At 41.7% G+C, this 22,362-nt stretch overlaps 1 protein-coding gene across 18 annotated transcripts in view; it reads left to right on the top strand.

The window, feature by feature from the left end:
- TENM3 (teneurin transmembrane protein 3) overlaps positions 1-22,362 on the top strand; it is a 2,605,219-nt gene that overhangs the window by 2,535,444 nt on the left and 47,413 nt on the right. For 14 of the 18 annotated variants that reach the window (XM_084760481.1, XM_084760480.1, XM_084760467.1 and 11 more), the window contains 7 exons: positions 2,894-3,161; positions 4,335-4,478; positions 8,669-8,918; positions 9,574-9,594; positions 18,182-18,414; positions 19,566-19,720; positions 20,474-21,348. In XM_084760481.1, the coding sequence (XP_084616607.1) occupies positions 2,894-3,161; positions 4,335-4,478; positions 8,669-8,918; positions 9,574-9,594; positions 18,182-18,414; positions 19,566-19,720; positions 20,474-21,348 (1,946 nt within the window). The remainder of the gene's footprint in view (positions 1-2,893; positions 3,162-4,334; positions 4,479-8,668; positions 8,919-9,573; positions 9,595-18,181; positions 18,415-19,565; positions 19,721-20,473; positions 21,349-22,362) is intronic. The other 4 variants (XM_084760483.1, XM_084760482.1, XM_084760468.1 and 1 more) reach the window with 1 other exon arrangement.

Raw genomic sequence — 22,362 nt, 5'->3', positions numbered from 1 at the left:
TCTACCCACAGTGATGTGTTTCAGGCAGTCCATGAATGTGTGTGTGTGTGTGTGTGTGTGTGTGTGTGTGTGTGTGTGTGTGTGTGTGTGTGGCCCTTTTGCTTTTCATTCGCATAGTAGGTAAACATGTAGTAAAAATCCTACTGAGCGCCTGTGATGTTCCAAGTGCTCAACAGGGATTTAAAAACGACTGAGACATGAACCTGTCATTATAGATGCGGTGGGTATGTGAGGGAACAGTGGAAAGTTCAGGAGAGAGGGCAATCCCTGGGTCAACGAGACACGTCATTGCTGAGGGGCTTGGTTCTACAGAGTGATGATGGGGCCGGAGAGCACAGTTCATGTGGCAGCAGCATAGTAGTTAGAAAAATAAACAAACCAATACGTGTAGACATTGCCCTGGTAGCTCAGTGAGTAAAGCTGGTGACCTGCGTCTGACCCCCCACCCACCCAGCCAGCACCTACGTGGTAGAAGGAAAACACCAGCTCCCTCAGACTTCCCCTGACCTACATTCCCATCCATCCTCCCCACCCACACGCAGGATAAACGGGTAAAAGCAGGACAAAATTAATCAAAACAGGAAAATAAGCAAAGTGGAGGAGGAAAGGGGCAGAAGACAATCCTTTCCCGGAGGGGCTTTGAACCCTGTGCAGGATGGAACCACGGATCTGGCTAACTCAAGTCGCAGTGAGACAGAACTAAGGGACAGACTCCCGCCCACTTTATTTACATGGCTGTCTGGCCAGAGCTCGGGTAACAGGCGCGCTTAACTATCGCAAAGGGGAGAAATAGCGGCGGCAAGGGAACAGAATAGACAGACACCGGAAGTCGAGTGGCAGTGTGTGGCTTCTGAGTGCTTAAAAGGGTCAGGAGTGGGGCTAGCAAATTATGCGGCTGGCACAAGTAGGCTTTAAGGGTGTGTTTTCCCATTTTGGCAGGATTTATATTTCCTAGTAATAAAATACAACATGGTAAGGTTAAATTACATAGGAGAGATGCATGCTGTAATGAACTAAATTACAGATATTTGTTCCATGGAAGTAGGTTAATGATGACACAGACAATGGTCGGTTATTAAAATTAGGAATAACATGATATTTTGAAAAGAGAGTAGCAACTCCTAGCAGGTCACAGGAAGTGGTTATTAATCATTTCCCTCGCCAGTAGAAAGACTATCAAATGTATGGGAAATTATTTTGAAAGTAAATTAAGAGGAAATACCATTTTGGGGCCTCTCGGGATTCACAGACGTCTGTTTTTCAAACTAATGCATTGACATTTCGTCCTAGCACAGCAGAATGAGTTTCCTTCTATTGTCGGCTCTTCATCCTGTCCTCTTTTAAAAGTTCCATCAGCGTTAAATTCCCTGGTTTTCTTGGAATTAGGGGCGTTTTTGAGTGGATAAGGTACAAGGATAAAAATAAAAAATCCGCGACCTATTCTTTAATTATCATTACATATATCCATACATGTGTGCACATAAATAAGCTAAGTAAGAGTGTTTGATGTTGCTCCTATGTGTCTGTGTTTATGGCTGGCTGCTTGGAATTGGACAACTAGTCAGGGGGGCACTCCATCCTGAAAGGACTGATTCCTCCCTCTCAGCGGCCATTAATTACCTGTAGCTCTTCACCCAGAGTGAGATTTGCACACACACCCCTCCATCCGCGTGGGCATGTCAGTTGGTGGTGTCATTTTTCAGGTCTTATCTAAGCAACTACGTTGTTGAGATTTCACAGGCGCAGTTTCCCTGACATATATAGTAAAGTGTCCTGGTCCTCTGGCTCTTACGGTTTTTCCTCTCCACCTTCTGTGATGTTCCCCAGGCCTTCCGTAGATTGATTAGCGCTGGGGATACCTTGGTCAGGTGTCCTCTGAATTTTGGTCAGATGTGGGTTTTGATAACGTATTCATCTGCTGAAGAAAGAAGCATTTTTAATGGTGAGATAGGCACAGGTTCACAAAGGTAGCCTTGCACATTCCAGTATGCATGGTAAGCCTATAAAGATCTATTGTTAGTCACAAAAATAATAAGAATATTTGTAAGCATCTCTTTATAAAACTCTTTAAGATTTGTTATATACTAGGCAAGTGAGTTTCAAAATGGTTAGGTAATATTTGGGCATGAGATACTTTTCATCCCCCATAAATTTGTTTCCATCCGTTGAGCTATTCACATTGGAGCTGAGCATAGGGTTAAGAATATGTTTAATGTAGAAGAGAGATAGCCTTACATGAATAAAAGTCAGAAATCAGAAGTACGTTTTATCGTCCATGTGCATTTTAGTTACTCTCTGGGAAAAATAACACGCAGGGCTTTAAAACAGCAGCTCATTTACCATGTTATCAAAACTCAATGGTTCTGTAGTTCAGTGTGTAATGATGCAACTCTGCCTCTCGGTGTGTGTCTGGGGGTTGACTACAGTTTAACCCAGATGGCTCTGCTCTCCCTGTCGTCATCCCTATCTTTCTATCGGTGACCTAGGTAGGCTAATGAGGCCACAGGCTTAGGTCACTAAGAGACCAGCTAATGACATCCTTGCTCTGATCCGACCATCGTATACAGACGTCAGCTCTGGTCTCCAAGTGACTGGAATAGAAGATGCATTAGTGGGAATCTGCTGTGATGACAATGACGACGAAGCCGACAAGTCAGGGTACCAACAGCCGCATGGGGAGTGTGATTAACTCAAATAAATGATGAGGAGATTTTTGGAGGAGAACATTAGGCTGGCTGCCGAGCTGTTTATAATTATGGATAAGATGTTGTTTGTGGGTACTGAGCCCTGCTGTGTCTTATTTTCACGGGCTCCGTTGGGGTCCGGTCACCGTATCTTCTCACGTGAGGCCTGCACGGTCCCACTGAGGAGCTTGTGCGTGTCTCCACCGCAGGTCCTGCATGAAGAAACCACAATTCCAGGAACGGACTTGAAGCTTTCCTACCTGAGTTCCAGAGCCGCGGGCTACAAGTCAGTTCTTAAGATCACCATGACCCAGGCCGTCATACCGTTTAACCTCATGAAGGTCCATCTGATGGTGGCTGTGGTGGGAAGACTCTTCCAGAAGTGGTTTCCTGCCTCGCCAAACTTGGCCTACACTTTCATCTGGGATAAGACGGACGCGTACAATCAGAAAGTCTACGGCCTGTCTGAGGCGGTCGGTAAGTTTTGTGGGTGTCTTCTCCGCACTGAAAAAAGTGGGTTCGAGGTCAGAAGAATAAAGAAATCGTCAAGAGCCTGGGACACATGGCAGAATAAACAGAATCGGTGGCAGCAAGTTCACGCGGGGAAGTCCCAGACAGGTGGTTTTCATCCACGGTGGGAAAAGGACTGAGTGGTGGGGGGAGGGCCGTCGGCGTTTCCGGCTGGAATCGTCTTACGGTTTCCGGGTTCTTGGATTCTTTCCCCTTGTTGCTGTTTTCCTGTTTCTTTCTTTTCCTGCTCTGTCCTTTTCTGTGTGTTTTCTTCCTCTCCCTGAGAACTTGTTTTCACTCATTGCTTTAATTTTTTTTTTTTCTGTATGTCACAGTGAGGTGTTCATCAGACTATCAAACAAACTTTGGGTCCGAGAATTATTTCAGCTCCTCTGACCAGAGAGCCGGTGTCAGGGTGATCTGAAGACACGGGGCCACTCGGTTCACAGCACCATCAAAGCTTTGACATGACAAATGGCAGCTTCAAGCTCAGGCCAGGCCACCAATAGCTAAATGAGAACATGGGGTTTTATAGCGTCAGTTTTACTTTAAAATAGATTTTTTGTTGTTGTTGTTCTCCAAAATTAAAATCTAGTGTAGATTTGAATTAGTTCTCATCAATCAAAGAGTTACCAATCCTTGGTTCATTGTAAACTCTGAAGTCATTAACTGTGAATCAATACCAATTCACAATTAAAGTGTAAATGCTTACCATAAGTATTTTCCATAATAAAAGTTCTTAAGAACTAAACCAGTTGTATCATTTATATATATTATATATATAATTTTATATATTTATATATGTTTATATCATATATATAATATATGTAGTGGTTTTGCCTAATCAAAATTTGCTGCTAACATACTCATTATAATTATTTAACTAGTCTTCCTATTTGGACCTAATATTGTGCTAAGAATCCCCTGTAAGAGTGATGAGGGGCCTTATTTTCCATTAAATCGGTAAAAAAAAAAAAAGTAACATTTGGAGACGTTTGTTTTTATCCTTGAGATGATCAAATCTTACATAAAAAGGAACACTTCTCTCAGATCACAATTGTGAGTCCCCCTCCAACTCAGGAAATACCTTCTTTCTCCTGTGCGGTTGGGAGGATCAGCTCTGACTTGTTTTGCCTCCAGTGTCAGTTGGATACGAATATGAGTCGTGCTTGGACCTGACTCTGTGGGAGAAGAGGACCGCCATTTTGCAAGGCTATGAGCTGGACGCCTCCAACATGGGCGGCTGGACGCTGGATAAGCACCACGTGCTGGATGTTCAGAACGGTAAGCTCTTGCCCGCTGGTCACTACGCCCAACCGCGCTCTGATTACGCTGCCGCCGCATTTTACCCTCGGTACCCTGTAGGACTGGAGTTAGTAGGACAAAATGAAGATAAAAATATGGCGTGAGGGCCACAAAAGCCTTGAAATCACATGATTCTAATGCTGGGTTTTAAAGTGTTCCTGTGTTCGTTGTGACAGTAATTTTACCACCAGAGCATAAATCCCTGACTTTCGTAAAAATCACTCTGTCTCCGTGAGCATCTTCTCTACAAATTAATCTGTGAGTGCCTAATTCTACACAGCAGTTTTTGAAGAAAAAAAAAAAGAAAGAAAGAGAAAAAGAAAAAATGGGAGGGCTTTAGAATGAGTTACCAAAACTGGAGGCAATGTGCTTTATTGTAAGCCAAGATAAAACACCATGTGACTTTACCAAGAGATCTCCAGTAGATTCTTAGCTCTTGGGCAATTAGTCTGTTCCAAGTGTCTAGCTCTGCTCTCTCTCCCCCAACTTTTGTTTAGCCTGTATTGAAAAAGAAGGAAAGAAAGAAAGGAAGGAAAAGATCTCTTACTCAAAAATACTATGAGCATTAGGGGCAATATAAATGAATAATGGGAGAGAGAAAGGAAAAACTAAAATACTACTTCTAGCAGGCCTGATAATATGATACTCAGTGTGCTCTGGAGAAGTATATTTTGGACATCAGAAACCAAGAATACATGCCCTGAGAAGTGAGACCCCTTTCCTCACATACAGAAAAGCTCTGGGGGAAGGAATTCTGTTGCCTCTACTGTGTCTGACATTCTGTTTGCTTGCTTGTCCACAATCAGAGCATCCAAAAGTGTTTTCTTGAAGAAGCAGGGCCACACGGTTACCAACTCTAGCCTGTCTTAAGCCTTCTCATACTGAGAGGCCTCCATTGGCCTTCCATGACTAGCTCGTGTTTGCCAAGTAATATCCCTTTGGACTCCTTGGAAGGTTTGGGATGTTGAACTGAGACTCTTACACAATTAAATGCTCATGATTGATGATCACTTTCAAAGTGATGTTTCTTTGATGTTTCTTTCTGTCTTTAAAACTAAGAGTATTGGGAAGAACACATCTTGACTTCCTAAGTATACTGACTCGAAAGTAGTTTCCAAATCAGTATTCTGAGAATGCTGATGCCTTGCCTTGAGATGATGAAGGCGAAAGAATGGATCACTTCAGAAGAAAAATAACTCAGAAATACTCCCCACACTTTTAATGGCTCTGCGGCAGTGTTTAGCTCTCTTCCTTTCCCATGTATCCTAGTCATCAGTTTATATTGCAGAAGGCTGGGAACACAGCACATACATTATAAATGTAGGGGTGTAGCTCGGGTGCCGAAGTGCCTGCCTAGCGAACACGAAGCTCTGAGTTTTACCCAAATCACCACATAAGCTAAGCTTGGTGACCCACACCTATAAATCATGTTCTCTGGAAGAGGTGAAGGCCGGAGGATCAGAGGTTCAAGAGAATCTTAGCTACATATAGAAAGCTTGGCACTATCTAGAAAGCTTTAAAACTTGAGGAGGAGGAGGAAGAGGAGGAGGAGAAGGAATGGGACTCCCAGTGGAAGAGAACACGCCATATGTTATCTCTAAGCATCTTTGAGTCATCAGTGTTGTTTGAGGTGGTGGTAGTCTCGGTCTGTTGTGTGAGTAATACTAAGCTGAATCGTGGTCTTTCAGAATGCACGGGCATGTGCCAACCGTGCTTGTAGCTGGTCCTGATTAAATTATTTTAAATTATATTTCATACATTTTCTACATATTTTTATATTCCTGCACGAGGCCTTTACAGACAAACTTGGAGAGCACTGTTCTAGGTATGTCTTAGTTATGATGAAAACACAGTGTAAAATTCATAATCAATTAGCAACAGGATTTCTCCAAAGGACTGCAAGGCAACAGGGAGAATCTAGGCATTAAGCCTCAGCAGGACTCCTGTAATTCACCACATTTGGGATACTTGAGAGTAGCACTCAGAAAGATTAGGAAGTATATAGATATTGTATGGGGTTAAATAATGTACATATACATAAACACATATATTCTAAAGCAGAATAATATATAGAGGGTATTTTTTTTTATTAAAATACCAGGTCAGATTTAAAAACTAAACTGCCGAAAAATCTGTCTTTCAAAAAAAATGTTGTTATAAAATATGTTACTTTAAAATGTGAGGTCACCTAAGTCCCATGGTGAACTGACTGCAGTTTCAAACTATACCCAAGAACAGTTTGACGAGTACCAACGTTCCAAAGTGACATGCGTCTAGTTGAGTAAGATGTGCAACTGTGACAAGCTGGATGACCTATAGTTGTAGAAAAAAGAGGAACACCAATGGAGGAGGTGACAGTGTCTGTTCAGGCACCCTGGACCAGGGAAACAAATAGTGTAAGGCTGAGCGTTCTGTTGTGCTGTGACAGAGGAGACTTGGGAAGGGCCAGGCATTCGAAGCCACAGCATACATCAAATGCAGTAGAGCAGCAGGCTGACTCACAGGGCTCTTCTGATAAAAATTGCAGAACCAACTCTCCCAGGAAATTATACTTCCATAATTGTCAAATAATGTAATCACAGAAAGAAGAAATCTTAGGTATCATCCGCGTCGTCTTTGAATATTCAAGGCAAAAAGTATTTCATCTCTTGTTATGATCCAGACTTATTTAAATTATTTTCCTTTAAATTTGAATAAACCTGTTTTATCATTCCTGATTTCTTTATGTAAATTGGCCATGATTATTACATCACACAAATAGCACGGCATTTTTTTTTAAAGTAATCACAAAATACACCTAAAATGTTCTGAGCTATAAGGGGAGTGTAATTATTCTGATCACTTCTTCACTTTCAAATTATCCCAAAGTGGAGGAAAAATCATGTTCTCGAGTTTTCTGTTTGTGCTTTTGCAAGATTATTCCTTTAACGGTCTGTCTGCTCAGAAGTGCAGTCATTAGCTCTGAGAACCACTTTGAAGCATAGAAAGCCCAATAAATACAATATATGCCGCTCTAAAGCCAATGCAGCAAGTGGCTTCTACATATAATAACACATTGAGGAATGCCATAAAATATGCATGGGGCGGGAACAGCTGATAGCCCGTGGATAGCAGACCCAAGCCATTGATCTGCATGTGGTTACAGCAAAGTGAGCCAAAATCAAATCTCAACTCAAATCCAGTTTCTTACTAGGAAAATATTGAATATTCCTTGGGAATTTTTGTCCACACATTTTCCTTGAAGGCCGTCAAGGAGCAGACTGGCACTTTTGTCTTTGTAAAGTTATTGACACTTTCAGTCCTTAAAGCAGAGTTCAGTTTGAATGACAGAACGGCCTTCTGCTTTCATTGTGTTTGGCATTTTAAATACATAGATGTGCATATATATGTATGCTTATATGTATATGTACATATGTATATGTCAGACGAATGTGAAGCAAGACTGCCCCTTGACAGTATGGTAGAATTGAAAATAGGCCAAGGGCATGACTCAGTGGTAGATTGTGTTGTTACAATCCAGAGACCTATAAATAAATACTTTCTAACTTTTGTTTCTTTCAAGTATTTTTAGCTTCTTAAAGACTCAGGGTAAATTCATAAGAAACTCATATTCCCAGGGCTCACTTTTATTAATCAGGTTAATATGTAATATTCTCCACATTGATTAACAATTAGGCAAACTTTCTGTTCCCTGGAGAATATTATATAGAGCATGGTTCTCAAACGCAGTTGCACATTAAGATCACCTGGAGAGTTTTTAAAAATCTAAATGCTAAGGCTGCACCCAGACCAATTAAATCAGGAATCTCTTGGGGTAAGGACCAGCCATCAGTATTTTTTATGGCACTCCAGACTGTTCCAATGTGCAGCCAAGATTGAGAATCTATGGTGTTAAGAATTTGGTCTGTTTTTTTTTTTTTTAAATTCCTCCTCTTAGTCCTTTGTTCCTCTAGTCTTTTGAATCATAACAGACAGAACTTTTAAAATATACCCTATGTACTTTATTATCTGCTATCTTAATCGTAAGTAGAGGTCCTTCCATAAGAACTCTTAAGTTTCCAGTTCTAACTCGGAAAGACACCGCACTGTAGTGCGATTTCTAGGGGCCGGGTTTGCCTTTCATCACTCATTTCCATCATAAGAGGAAAAAAAAATGTGCTTTCCTCCAGGTATACTATACAAAGGAAACGGGGAAAATCAGTTCATCTCCCAGCAGCCTCCAGTGGTCAGTAGCATCATGGGTAATGGTCGGAGGCGCAGCATCTCATGCCCAAGTTGCAATGGCCAAGCTGATGGGAACAAACTGCTGGCACCAGTCGCACTGGCCTGTGGGATCGACGGCAGTCTGTACGTAGGGGATTTCAACTACGTCCGACGGATATTCCCTTCTGGCAACGTAACCAGTGTTTTAGAACTAAGGTATGTCTTTCCTCCGTTGGGGGCATCGATCGAAGGCAAGCATGCCCTTAAAAATGAAGCTGGATATGATATGCTGATTTATTTATTTAAACACACACCCCACAGTTTAAAACTCGCCCTAGAAAGGACTTCGTTTTTAACTGGAGATAGAAGGTCAGAAATATGTAGTGTTATTAGTTTGTAAAGGAGTAGAAAGTTGTCTGATATGGAAAATATCTTATTCCAGTGGTTTTTCTGCAAACTAAAAGGTAAAGCTGTATTTTTTTTTTTAATCACCTAAATTTCCCTTAGAATAAATGCGCAGCACAGGAACTCACCTGTTATTTCACAGTGGTTGAGATGGAGGCCTAAGACATGATGGTAAATGAACAGGAGTATTGGATGTTCGGTTGGGTCAACCCAGTCATTGGCCACCATGCAGAGAGCACCAACAGTGTCACTGTCTTGCTTTGTTTTAAGTGTGATTACCAGAATCAACCAATTCTGACAGCAGTTTGATAAGATTTTGCCTACAAAGTTCATTGCCAGTGTTTTCTCAGCTTAAATTGCAATTTTCCGTACAAGTAATTAAAACCCCACTATTGATCTCATTATATTTCAGACGCCTTTTCTAACTCTGCTTTTCTCTACCTTTCTTTTATCTGCTTCCACCAAGAAATAAAGATTTTAGACATAGGTAAGCATCCTGCTTAAAGGTGATTGCATATTTTCCAATGTCCTTTTTATGTTTCAATGTGACTCTCTGAAAATTGTTTTTCAATAACATCCTCTTGAAAGGAAACTCAGAATCACAGAACATCTAAGGAATTAAAACTGCTTAATTGGACAATTACATAACTTACTGGAAAATATATTGTGTGATATAATTTTAGAAATATTTTCAAGTTGGTTCATTAAAAAAAAATCTTATCACAAAGAATTCTACAGTGCAGATACTGATTTATGTAATCTAAGCCTTACAAAACAGAACAAAAGTTGAAACATAGCAAAGTTTTAAGGAAATAGTATTGTTTGACTGGTATCCAGGACATCATGTCTTATTGGGCCCAAAGCTGTTTCAGTTTAGGAAACTAGTTGAGGAAAAATAACTGAAAATACTGTAATACGATAAATTTTTGTTTTGTTCAGTTTTTTGTTTTGTTTGGTTTGGGGGTTTTGCTTGGTTTTGGGTTGGGTTGGGTTGGGGTTTTTTGTTGTTATTGTTGTTGTTTTTGTTTTGTTTTGTTTTTTGTTTTTTGCTTTTTGGGTTTGTTTGGGGTTTTTTGTTTGTTTGTTTGTTTGTTTGTTTTTTGTTTTTTTGGGTGTTTTTTTTTTTTTTTTGGTTTTTGGTTTTTGGTTTTTTGAGACAGAGTTTCTCTGTGTAGTTCTGACTGTCCTGGAACTCACTCTGTAGAGTAGGCTGGCCTCAAACTCAGAGATCCATTTGCTCTGCTTCGCAAATGTAGAGATTAAAGTCATGTGCCACCACTTCCTAGCAAAATTTTAAAACATGTATCTATCTGATCAATATGAACATATTGCTAGGGACCCTAACTATACTTGGAAAGGACCCCTCCTATGTAGCGTCCCCTACATTTATCTCCACCTGCGCTTTCTACTTTTACCATACTAGAATTGTTACTAGGTTCAAGGATTAGTATTTTTAGTGCCGTTATTATGAAGGGAAAGACTTTCTTCAAAGCTAAAGATGACTAGAGAGTGCCATCAGCCCGAAAGCTTTTGATAGCATATTGATATGTATACTTGCTTGAAGAAGTTACTCACAGTAAAGCCGTGCTGGCATAGTTTTCTAACAGCCATTCTTTAAAGACAAATAATAACTATTAATAATATAAGAAGAAGACGGAGGAAGAGAACACGCTTTAAACAAAAGCTAGTGAAAGGCACAGTTAGACATGCCAGATCTGGTTTGGCCATTAAAACATCTAACATGATGACATATGAAAACGTCAGTGATATTTTACGTCAGGTGTCTTAGATGGGCACATCAGTATAGCTCACTGAAACTGCTGTAGACAGCTAGCAAAAGGCAGAGTCCTACTGACAGATTTGTGGCTGCTGATGATCAGAATACCCAGGCATGTCCCAGGACCCTTCCCTAAGATTCTATATTGATCTTATCCTCTCAAGTAATGACCCAGTCACATGCCAAAGATTAACACTAAATCTCCCCCCCAGAACACTGAGCATACTTTGAGAGTCCCCAGCAGAGTACCCACAGTTGTCTGGTTACTATGGAGAAAAGAGGAAAGACGGGCAGGCATATAAACCAAGCCCCATGTGAAAATGCTCCCAGCAATACAGAAGACTACGAAAAGCCTACCTTTTAACAAGTTGGCCTGTTATATGCCAGCACCATGCCAGATATTTTTGTATGTTACTAGAGAGGCGCACAGCAGTCCCTCAGGTTGCGCATGAGGTAACGGAGGCTGGAAGGCATCGCATCTCATCCCTAGGAATGCATTAAGAAAAACGGAACAGAGATTTGAGCCCCTCTCATGTGTACGTTCTTCCCGCTGGACCGTGCCTCTCGTTTTTATATGTTCTCTGTGGCTAGGATTCTATAGGGAGATTTTCTGGAAATTCCAAAAAAAAAATGACTAGACTTATTTCACAGTCGTTTGACAAGTTATTTACAACCATCATTTTTGAAAAAAAACAAAATCTCTGTGTCTGGAACTGTGTTGTTAAGCCGACAGCCACCAAAGACAAAGTCAACATAGAGTCACTCATGGCATTTTGCAGTGACACCATTACCTCTCTCACCTGGGCCTCTGTCAGCTTCCTCTATGTGTCATTTTGACCACATTGGAGCTTCTCCATTTTCTTTCTGTGCCACCCAGACAGGATACACTATTTGAGTCGTAAATCGATACTCCTGAGCATTAAAACTAACATTATTAAACAGTCTCCATGTGCCAGACACTTTGGTGACTGGTAATCTAGGACAAAACCCTGAGGAAATCACATATAATAACAAACTAGGCATGTATGTCACTGACTGACATCATCAGTAGGATTTTTTTTTTACACAATGTGTATACAACAGTTCCTTAAAGGTAGTTCTTGGAGGAAGAGAAAACTGGGAGATACCAGCCTAGTAAGGAAGTTTCCCAAAAGTGTTGATATTTGAGCTAGATTTAAAATAAAATCTGCTTGATCAGAACAGCAAAAAGGAAGACATTCAAGGGAGGAAAAAAAAAGACAGTAAATAAATAAACTGGGGTCTGAGCTGAAGTAAGCAAGGTATTTCAAGAGTAAAAGCGGAGATTTGTGTGGGTAACGGGGAGATGCTGGTTGAAGCCAGTTAGGGTCAGCTTGCTGAGGGGCTGCCTTGAGTTCGCTGAAAAAAAGACTCAGAGAGTGGGGGAAATATCTTAGCATCATGAACAAGTGGCATGTTCAAAGGAATGCCTAAACTGACCTGACAAAAATCAAAATATTTAAATTCATTAGAGCTTCCTCATTTAGCCTTTTAAAAACTGAAGTTACTTCCAAGCCTAGCAACACAGGCCTGTCTGTAATCCTAGCTACTCAGGAGGCTAAGTCAGAGAGTCCAAGGTCAGCCTAGGTAAGTTAGTGAGACCCTCTCAAAATAAACAGTAGATAAAAGGCGTGCATGTGGCTCAGCAGTGGAGCACTTGCCCAGCGGGCATAAGGCCCTCGATTCAATCCTCATTAGAAGAAGAAAGAAATTATTAAGAGGAAAGAATGGTGGGAGGAAGGAATTAGAACCCCTGCCAGAAACATCTTCCCGTTTGCTAGCCTGGCTTTCATTGTAGCCTCACTGTAGGTGATTCAGGAACAAGGGACAGGGAGAAAAGAAATCACAACACGTGATGAATTCTGCATGTGGGCGTGGCGTTGTCCATTGTAGAAGACTCAGAAGTTAGAAAGCATCCGCTTCTCTTCCTATATCTCATGCACCAAAAACTGGCATTAATTATACTAATGGAAGCCACAGTAAAATATTGGCCAAGAATACTAAGGTAATAAGCCTTATTATTTAAAGATTCTAATAGGATGTTCGTGTGCCATGCTCTTAAGTACTGCCAAAATGGTATAGAAAATAAAATCCCTCAGTTATATTAAGTTATACTGTAATCATTTGATTTTCTTCTTAAGTGGTAACACTGAAATAAATGTAAAATGGGTTTCTGTTTGATAATCTAAATCTCCCCCTCTGATGTTTATTACTTTGCTAACAGACCCCTTTAGTAAGATATTAAATTTTAGCTCACCCTTGTTCAAATTCCTTAAATTCTAATTTAAAAACTTAAGTTACTTCATTAATACCAGCTAAGGGGCATTTAAACATATAGGACTATAAAAAAAATCAACTTTGTGAATTTTATATTGCCAATTAAAGGATCAAAGAAAATCTCTATCGTAAGTCTTATGAGTTTGAATTAATTAAATTTTCGATATAAAATTATCAAAACTTGAGTCAGCATTTCTTATTGATTTAATAGAAAGACAACCTCACAATCCCTATTTGCAGCCATCTATCTAGTCTTTTGGTTAGCATAAAATAGGCAGTTTTGCTTTAATACATAAATAGAATTTGCTATGCTTCTTCTAATGCTTTGTGCACTAAAAGCTGTGGCACAGTTTCCAAGTGAAAAGATAAAAGCGTTAATAGCATGTATTCTTTGTGCCGTTCTCTGCGTGTCTCTCTCTCTCTCTCTCTCTCTCTCTCTCTCTCTCTCTCTCTCTCTCTCTCTCTCTCTCTCTCTCATCTGTGATGGCTAAATTATGAGAAAAATAAATGAGTGTAACCAGCCCGCACTTGCCCCTGGATCTGTGTCCAATTGACAAGGCTATAGGGAAGATGTGTTGATAACTGGCATCTAGGTCATCCCGGATGCGTAAAGAATCAAGGTGCGGTACCCGAAAGATGGAAAGATGTCTGCCAGAGCTTACTTCCTGGTTTTTGCCACTGTTAGTGCAGATGGTTGTTTTAAGCCCCCTGAAACAGCAAAGTCTCAGACAATCAATCCCAGAGAAATACTCTGGGCTTCTAATGGTGAATATAGATTTACCCCCAAAAGACGGCCTTTGTACATCCCTATACCCTATGGGCAACTGGAGACTGCTCTGAGCCATGACAACCTCCGGTTACACATGAGATACACTACTCATCGCAAACCTACCGTTCTTCTGCACCGACATACCAGCCCATCCATGATGACCTTTGGGAACACTAAGAGCAAGTTCTAGCACACCCTGTCAGGGAGCCATCCAGGTGTACTGCTGTGTGTGTGGTTGGGAATGCCACTGTCATGGCTGTCTGTCGCAGATGTCTGTCAACTAGAATTTTCCAGACTTGCTTTTGACCTTTTTGGGAGGCCGGGGGGGGGGGGGGCAGGTGGGGGGGGTGGGGGGAGGGGAGGCAGAGATGGGTAGCACTTTTTATTTAGTTTTATTGTTACATTTTTAGACACGAGTTCTTTATTTACAACATTTCTAGTTCTTCTCCTTGCTAATCCTATGCCCCCTCAAATTTGTGACTTCCATTATTGTTACATGTGTGTGTGTTTATATGTTTGTGTGTGCGTACTAATGAGTCCTTATTGTGTTGCTCATATGTACATGTGTTTAGAGCTGACCTCTTGGGATTAGTGAACCTGTCAGCAAGCTCATCTCTGAAGAAAACTGAAAGAGTATTTCTCCTCCCTCTCTCTCTCTCTCTCTCTCTCTCTCTCTCTCTCTCTCTCTCTCTCTCTGCCTCAGCAACTGTTGGTTGTCATCTAAGAGTGGGGCCTTGTAAAATTTCGCCCATCCCTGTTGCCATGTCAACTCCTGGTATCATTTTTGTCCTGTTTCAGACACTCTAGCAATGCTTCCCCAGTGTGTGAAGCTGGAGTGTAAGGAGTAGCTGGCCTTTGCCACACGAGGCTGCCCCTCCTTTCTTGGCCCCTCCTTTCTTGGACCATGAGCTCTTCCACATGGCTCTGGACAGTAGGATCATGTGCACAGTCTGACCTTTCCCTTACCAAACTTTGTAAAGCTATGTTGCCTGACTTGAAAGTGTCCGTATCTTCAGGACACTGGTGCAAACCGTAACCCCAGCATAGGAGAGGCAGGTGGATAACGAGTTTGAAACCAGGCGAGGCTACATTGTGAGCTCAAGGCTAGCCTAGGCTTTATGATGAGACTGTTTCATAAGAAAAAAGGGAGGAGGTGCATTATCCAGCAGAGGTAACTCTGCCATCCCCCCCCCCACCCCCATGGACGTGATCACTTTACCACCCAACTGGATAAATCCAGTGCCAATCAAAGCCCACTTATGCCTTGAATATATATTGTTTTGCACCAAGAAATCTCATGCCCCGTGGCTAGCGAGTGGGCCGCCAACACTCAGATAGCCAAAATCTCATATATCAAAGCAAATAATGAAAAAGTATGCATGCTTTGTGTAGCTTTGTTAGAATTACTTATTTTTTTCTTTTTTTTTTTTAATTTATTCACTTTACATCCCTCCTCCCCTCCCAGCCCCACCCTCTGACCCTCTCCCCTCTCTCCTCTCCCCCGCCTTCCCTATTCCTCAGAAAAGGGGAGCCCCCGCTACCCATCCACCCTAGCTCATCAAGTCGCATCTCCAATGACCATGACCTCTTCCCCTGTGGCCTGCCAAGGCAGTCCCGCCAGGGGAAAGCAATCAAAGAGCTGGCTCTCAGTGGCTATCTTAAGATGAGCCTGAACATTCCTCTGATAGTTCAGTGCGTACCAAAGTGATGATTTGCCAGCAGAAAGAAGCCAGTTTGTGTCTGTTCACATGCTGAGACTTTTTCCTCCCAACATCCTCAGGCAGGAAGCGAGTCAGACCTTCGAGTATTATGAAAGGCATATTGAAATCTCGCTGTAGACAGGACAAAGGCACAGAATAAGAACAGCTGATTCTTACTGAGTATGTCTTGTGGATATAGCATCTGCTCCACTCCCCTACAACCTGTTATTGGAAGTAAAGGCTCTTGCATGAAAGTACACACAGTCACCACTTTAAAAAACAACGGGGGAGGGGAGGGGACGAGACTAGAGATGGTCCGATGAATTAGCCTGCTTACTGTGAAAACAAGAGAACCTGGTTCAAACCTCCAGCACCCACGTGAAAGCTGGACACATTTGCACATGCCTATACTTCTAGCATTGTGAGGCAGAGGCAGGTGGAGCAGGACCTCCCTGGTCAGCTATTTTAGATGACTCTACAAGCTCCAGATTCAGTAAGAGCCCCTATCTCAAAAAAAATAAGGGGGTGACAATAGAGGAAGATACCAACGTCAATGCGTGCACACACACACACACACACACACACACACACACACACACACACACATATATATTGCACATGCAAACACACAAAAAACTAAGTAAAAACTGAAAGGAAGGTAAACATTGTGTCATTGCAATATAACGTTATTAGTAATAAAAAATCCACTGTCCCATTATTACAATTAAAATGTTCATGTTAGGTTTATATTACATGTTTTTAATATTTTTGAGATTATAATGAGAATATCATGTATCTTCTCCCTTTCTACCTTCCAAATTCCTATGAATTTTCCCCATGCTCTCTCAAATCTGTGGCCTCTTTTTTTCTTTAATTGTTGCTGTTGTTGTTTTTTATGGTGGTGGCGGTGGTGTGTGTGAGTTTGTGTGTGTGTGTGTGTGTGTGTGTGTGTGTGTGTGTGTGTGTGTCCAGTTGGTGGCTCTTCCTTGGGGAAGACTATTTCTCTTACTCTCTGAGCTACTTAGTTGCCTGGAGTTCCTTGTGTAGGGTTGAGACCTCATAAACTTTCCTCCTTCTATGTTAGCATGTTTAAGGTGCCATCCTTGTTTAGGTAGCCACGTTGATAAAGCCTTCATATGTGCAGCCTCTATGGCATTTCTTCTAGGAGTTACAATCTCACAGGTGTTCACATATAAAATAAACATAGACAAGTGTATAGCTTTTTGTGTATCTGACTGTGAAGGGATGGAAGAGAGCAGGGAGGCAAGATGGAGAGAGAGACAGAGACAGAGAGAACATGAAACCAAGCTTGTTATCAAAAGCTGTAGGTTATGTGACGAATTCCATCATTGCCATGCTCACTGAAACACCAAATCATTTCTAGTATTTTCAGTCTTTTCAAGACCATATTTGCACCCGGTCTAAAAGTCACATTCCTAAGAAGCTAGCATTCGGAGATGGCGTTCTACAGTTGAACACATTATGCCCTTTATTCCTGTAGTTCTGAACAGACACTGAGCCAGCACCATTTGCTTTCCTGGATTGTGAGAGAGCAGCAACTGAGATGGGCATAGTGCTGCCGGGGGTGGGGGGAGGGGGGGGCGCAGGGTTGTTTGTTGTGGTTTTTATAGCAAAAACAACATGATAATCCCTGCGCCAGTCATATGACGGGTCAGTGGAGAATGTGCCCGGCAGGTCTTTCCCTGGGATAAGCTTCATCTGTCTGTCAGGGCAAAAGCAACGTAGAGAACTTGCATCTTTGTTTTGGGCTCCAGCATGTTGCCTCCAGAGGCAATTGTTTTTAAGAATGGCTGTTGGTGGGGACTGGAGACATAGCTCCTCGGTTAAGAACACTTGTTCTTTCAGAGGACCACATTTGGTTCCTCACCACCGTGGCAGATCCCACGTGTCTGTAACTCCAGGTCCAGGGTCTGATGCTCTCTTCTGTCCTCCTTTGGCACCAGGCATACACATGGTACACACATACACTTGCAGGCAAAACACCTATACATAAATAATTAATAATAATAATAATAATAATAATAATAATAATAATAATAATAACAACAACTCACATTAAAAATAATGACTGGCAGTAAGTTGTTGAGTACTCAACATCAAGCCAGAAATAAAAATATCACAGGATCAAATATATCTCAGAGACTTGCTGCCTCAGACCACAGTCTCTGAGGTCACTATCACTTATCGTGCTCCTCGACCAGCCTTTGACAATGGGCTCCAGTTTGTTTGTTTGTTTATTTTGTTTTGTTTTGCTTTGTTTTTTCGAGACAGAGTCTCTCTGTGCAGCCTTGGCTGTCCTGGACTCGCTTTATAGACCAGGCTGGCCTCGAACTCACAGCAATCTACCTGCCTCTGCCTCCCAAGTGCTGGGATTAAAGACATGCACCACCACGCCCAGCTTGGGGTCCAGTTTATAAGCACTTCCTCTTGGTGTGTTTTATTTTGCCTTTCATTTCACTCGGTGTACAAGGAGTAGCTCTTTTCTAATATTGACACATGAATCTTTTTACAGTAGCAACCCCGCTCACAGATACTACCTGGCAACGGATCCAGTCACCGGAGATTTGTACGTTTCGGATACTAACACCCGCAGGATTTATCGCCCAAAGTCACTCACCGGAGCCAAAGACTTGACTAAAAATGCTGAGGTGGTTGCAGGGACCGGAGAACAGTGCTTACCCTTTGACGAGGCCAGGTGTGGGGACGGAGGGAAGGCCGTGGAAGCGACACTCATGAGTCCCAAAGGTACTGGCAATTATCAATTTAAGCTTTTCTTTTTACTTTATTTTTTTACAAAGGTAGAAAAATCTGCCTAGTGCCTGATTGTGTTCAGTGCCGAGTCCAGCATTTTATCACCAACTGTGTTCTGGAAAACTGCATCACATCTAGTGTTTTAAAAGCCATTTAGCACAAAGCTGCTAGAAAAGCCAAGTTGATTTTTTTTTTTTACATTAAATATAAGGCTCTTGACTTTTTAAAAAGTGAAAATCATTATACTATTTTTTCTCAACTTTTCAAAGACTGAAGCCACTAGTCAGTCTATACTATTCAGGTCACGTCCTGTTAAACTTGAGATTCCTTCATTGTCCTGGAATTTCCTTGTCATGAATGAGTCCCAGGCCCCTTTAAGACCATCGCTAAGCAACCCTGTTACCCTGTTAGCTCTCACCCACTTCAGAGCTGTTCAACTTTTGTCTGTATGCCATGGGAAAAACTGCTTGCTATGAGGAATCAGGGGAGGTGCCGGGCTACAATTCTATGTGATAAAAGCTTTAAAGGAATCAAGATTGAGTCCTTGCCCCAGTATTACGCCATCCATTACAATGGGGGTTGGTTTAGAAACTTTTTTATTTTCATTATAACCAGTGAGGATTATGTGAGCAGGGGCTGGAAAAAAAAAATATTTGCTATACTGAATTATTCATAGTGGCAAATTTCATTGTAAGAAGGTCAATTAAACACTAACCTTGCCTCAGATCTGTCTTTGTTGGAAAGACTGTCATGACTGTAAGTCAACGCTAACAGAATCTAAGCCTGTCTCTACAATGTATGCCCTAGCTTGGGACGATAGACGTTAGTTTGTACTAGAAACTTATAAGCACTCTACCTATGAGGTTCATACACTTGATAGAGATTCCTAGAGATTTGAATTCTTTACTGTGTTTCTTTATTTACTTAAATGTATATGAATTATAAATGACTGTGTATAATTTTTCTTCATGTTTTCTTAAGACTTTACAATCAGCAGCCTTACCTGCTACCTACCACCCATTTTATTACCAGGGCTAAATTTTGAATTTGTCCCTGGGCCTAAGAATTTAATCAAAATTAATCATTTAAAAAACAAAAACAAAACAAAAAACCCAAAGAGTAACAGTTGCTTCTCTTGGATAAAGGGTTGGCAATTGATAAAAACGGACTGATCTACTTTGTTGACGGAACCATGATCAGAAAGGTTGATCAAAATGGGATCATATCAACTCTCCTGGGCTCCAATGACCTCACGTCAGCTCGACCTTTAACCTGTGACACCAGCATGCACATCAGTCAGGTACTGTATTAAGTCCCAGCTGTTCCAGCTGTTTGTCTTGCTTCGGAGTGACTCACCTCACTCTGTCTCAGTGGTGTTAAACTGCTTCTCTCAGGCATGGGAATGGCAAGGATAAAACTGTTCTGTTTTAATGTATATTCTTTAATGTAATTCTGCATTTGATGAATTCAGGGAAATACAGAACAATTAGCGCTAAGATATGCTAAGCATGTGTAATAAAATTCCACCAAAGTGGCAGCGTGCAGATACTCCAAAAAGAACAAAACAGCTTAAATCCCTAATCTTTTGATTGCATGGGCTCCTGGAGTACAAGAGAAAACACACTATGATTAGTCCCAGGAGGCTTTTATTTAGAATTAGGAACTTAACTATTGGCCTGATTGAGAACACAATAGAATACTAATATATTCATAACCTAGGATGCCCTGGCATTTGGCTGTTATTACTATTACAAGGAGCATATGTGGTCATACCTCAGCAATATCTGCATAGACATGCACTTGCTGTCTGGCTGCAATATAACCAGCAAATCTCTCCATGCACTGACTGCATTTTAAAATAAGATGCTATTTCTTACATTCATCTCCACTCAAAAATTTTAGGTTTGTTTTGCCATGGCTATTGAAATAAAAACAATTTTAAAACAGTTTATCAAATTAAGGCTCATTTCCCTAAACGGGTCTAATTTACCCTCCTAGCAGATTCACTGCAGTGTAGTAACTGACTAACCAGATCGTTTCTTTCTTTATTAAGGTTCGCCTGGAATGGCCCACTGATCTTGCCATCAACCCCATGGATAACTCCATTTACGTCCTGGATAATAACGTAGTTTTACAGATCACCGAAAACCGTCAAGTCCGCATCGCCGCGGGACGGCCCATGCACTGCCAGGTCCCCGGAGTAGAATACCCCGTGGGGAAGCGTGCAGTTCAGACCACACTGGAATCAGCCACCGCCATTGCCGTGTCCTACAGCGGGGTCCTTTACATCACCGAAACCGATGAAAAGAAAATCAACCGAATACGGCAGGTCACAACAGACGGGGAGATCTCCTTAGTGGCTGGGATACCTTCAGAGTGTGACTGCAAAAACGACGCCAACTGCGACTGCTACCAGAGCGGAGATGGCTATGCCAAAGATGCCAAACTCAACGCACCATCCTCCCTAGCCGCCTCTCCAGACGGTACGCTGTACATTGCGGATCTGGGAAATATTCGGATCCGGGCAGTGTCCAAGAACAAGCCTTTACTTAACTCTATGAACTTCTACGAAGTCGCCTCTCCAACCGACCAAGAGCTCTATATCTTTGACATCAATGGTACCCACCAGTACACTGTGAGCTTAGTCACGGGCGACTACCTGTATAATTTCAGCTACAGCAATGACAACGATATCACTGCTGTGACAGACAGTAACGGCAACACCCTCCGAATCCGAAGGGATCCAAATCGGATGCCCGTCCGAGTGGTGTCTCCAGATAACCAAGTGATATGGTTGACCATAGGCACCAACGGGTGTCTGAAGAGCATGACCGCCCAAGGACTGGAACTAGTTTTGTTTACTTACCATGGCAACAGTGGGCTTTTAGCCACCAAAAGTGATGAAACTGGATGGACCACATTTTTTGAGTAAGTATATGAAAATTTCACTCTGATTATAAAATATGGGTATCGTAATAGTACTGTACAAATACTACATGCTTAAGGATTGGAAGGAACTATGTTAGTGAGGTCCTAACGTTTCTATAATTTTTAGATCCCTCTTTGGGGGGAAAGAAGATAAAATTATGAAAATTAGATGCACAGCTCTGGAAAAGACCCATACAAAACTCGTCAGAGATTAAATTTCATTTAGCGCCATGGTAAATTTACCTCTCCTTAGGGACTGACATTTTGCTCCGAGGACGCTTAGCAGATTAGCGACAAACCTTTCAAAGAACAATCCGTAGCTTTGGTTTTAGGCCTAAACCCTCCGGGTTTGGATTTGCCTGGTTGCAAAAGCTGACTGTGGTGGAAGCTCTCATTGAAGAAAAACTTTGAAAATCATTTACAGTGAACTTGGCTGGTTACCTCAGCACTGCCAATGCTACTCTTATCGAATAGAGGGCTTAGCCTTTCACGATCCGTTATTGGAAAAAGATAAACCACACTTTAGAAAGGACTTTGCAACCAAATGCAAAGCAGGACGTCGTCCACCATTTGAAAGCATGTGAGAGCGGGTGAGGGGGCTGAGCCAGGGCACTTGTGTGGATAAGCGGCCCAGGCGATATGCTCTCCGGTCACATTTTGTGAGGTCAGTGAGGGTGAAATGAAAATTAGCTGCTGTATATTTTCTGCTGTGTGTACTTTATAGTGAGCGCATGTGTAAAATCATTTTCGACTGCTTGTTCACCTGACTAACTTTGCACAAGTGATGAAAGAAATTAGGTGGACCGAGGTGCCATGTTGACAAATGCCGCGCACACTCGTCCTTGGCATGAGTATTTTGAGTCCCTTAGTTTGATTTTTCACAGTGATACACTAAAGCATAAGTATTTTCTCCAGGAGCACGCCTCTACTAAAATCACAATAACATTCACCAGAAAAAGTCAACCAATACACAAATATTTTTCATACGACTTCTCTGGCATGGGTTCCACCCAG

This window comes from Acomys minous, assembly GCF_964271855.1.
Source record: "Acomys minous genome assembly, chromosome: 15".
Taxonomy (NCBI): domain Eukaryota; kingdom Metazoa; phylum Chordata; class Mammalia; order Rodentia; family Muridae; genus Acomys; species Acomys minous.
This window is presented reverse-complemented; position numbering and strand designations above follow the sequence as displayed.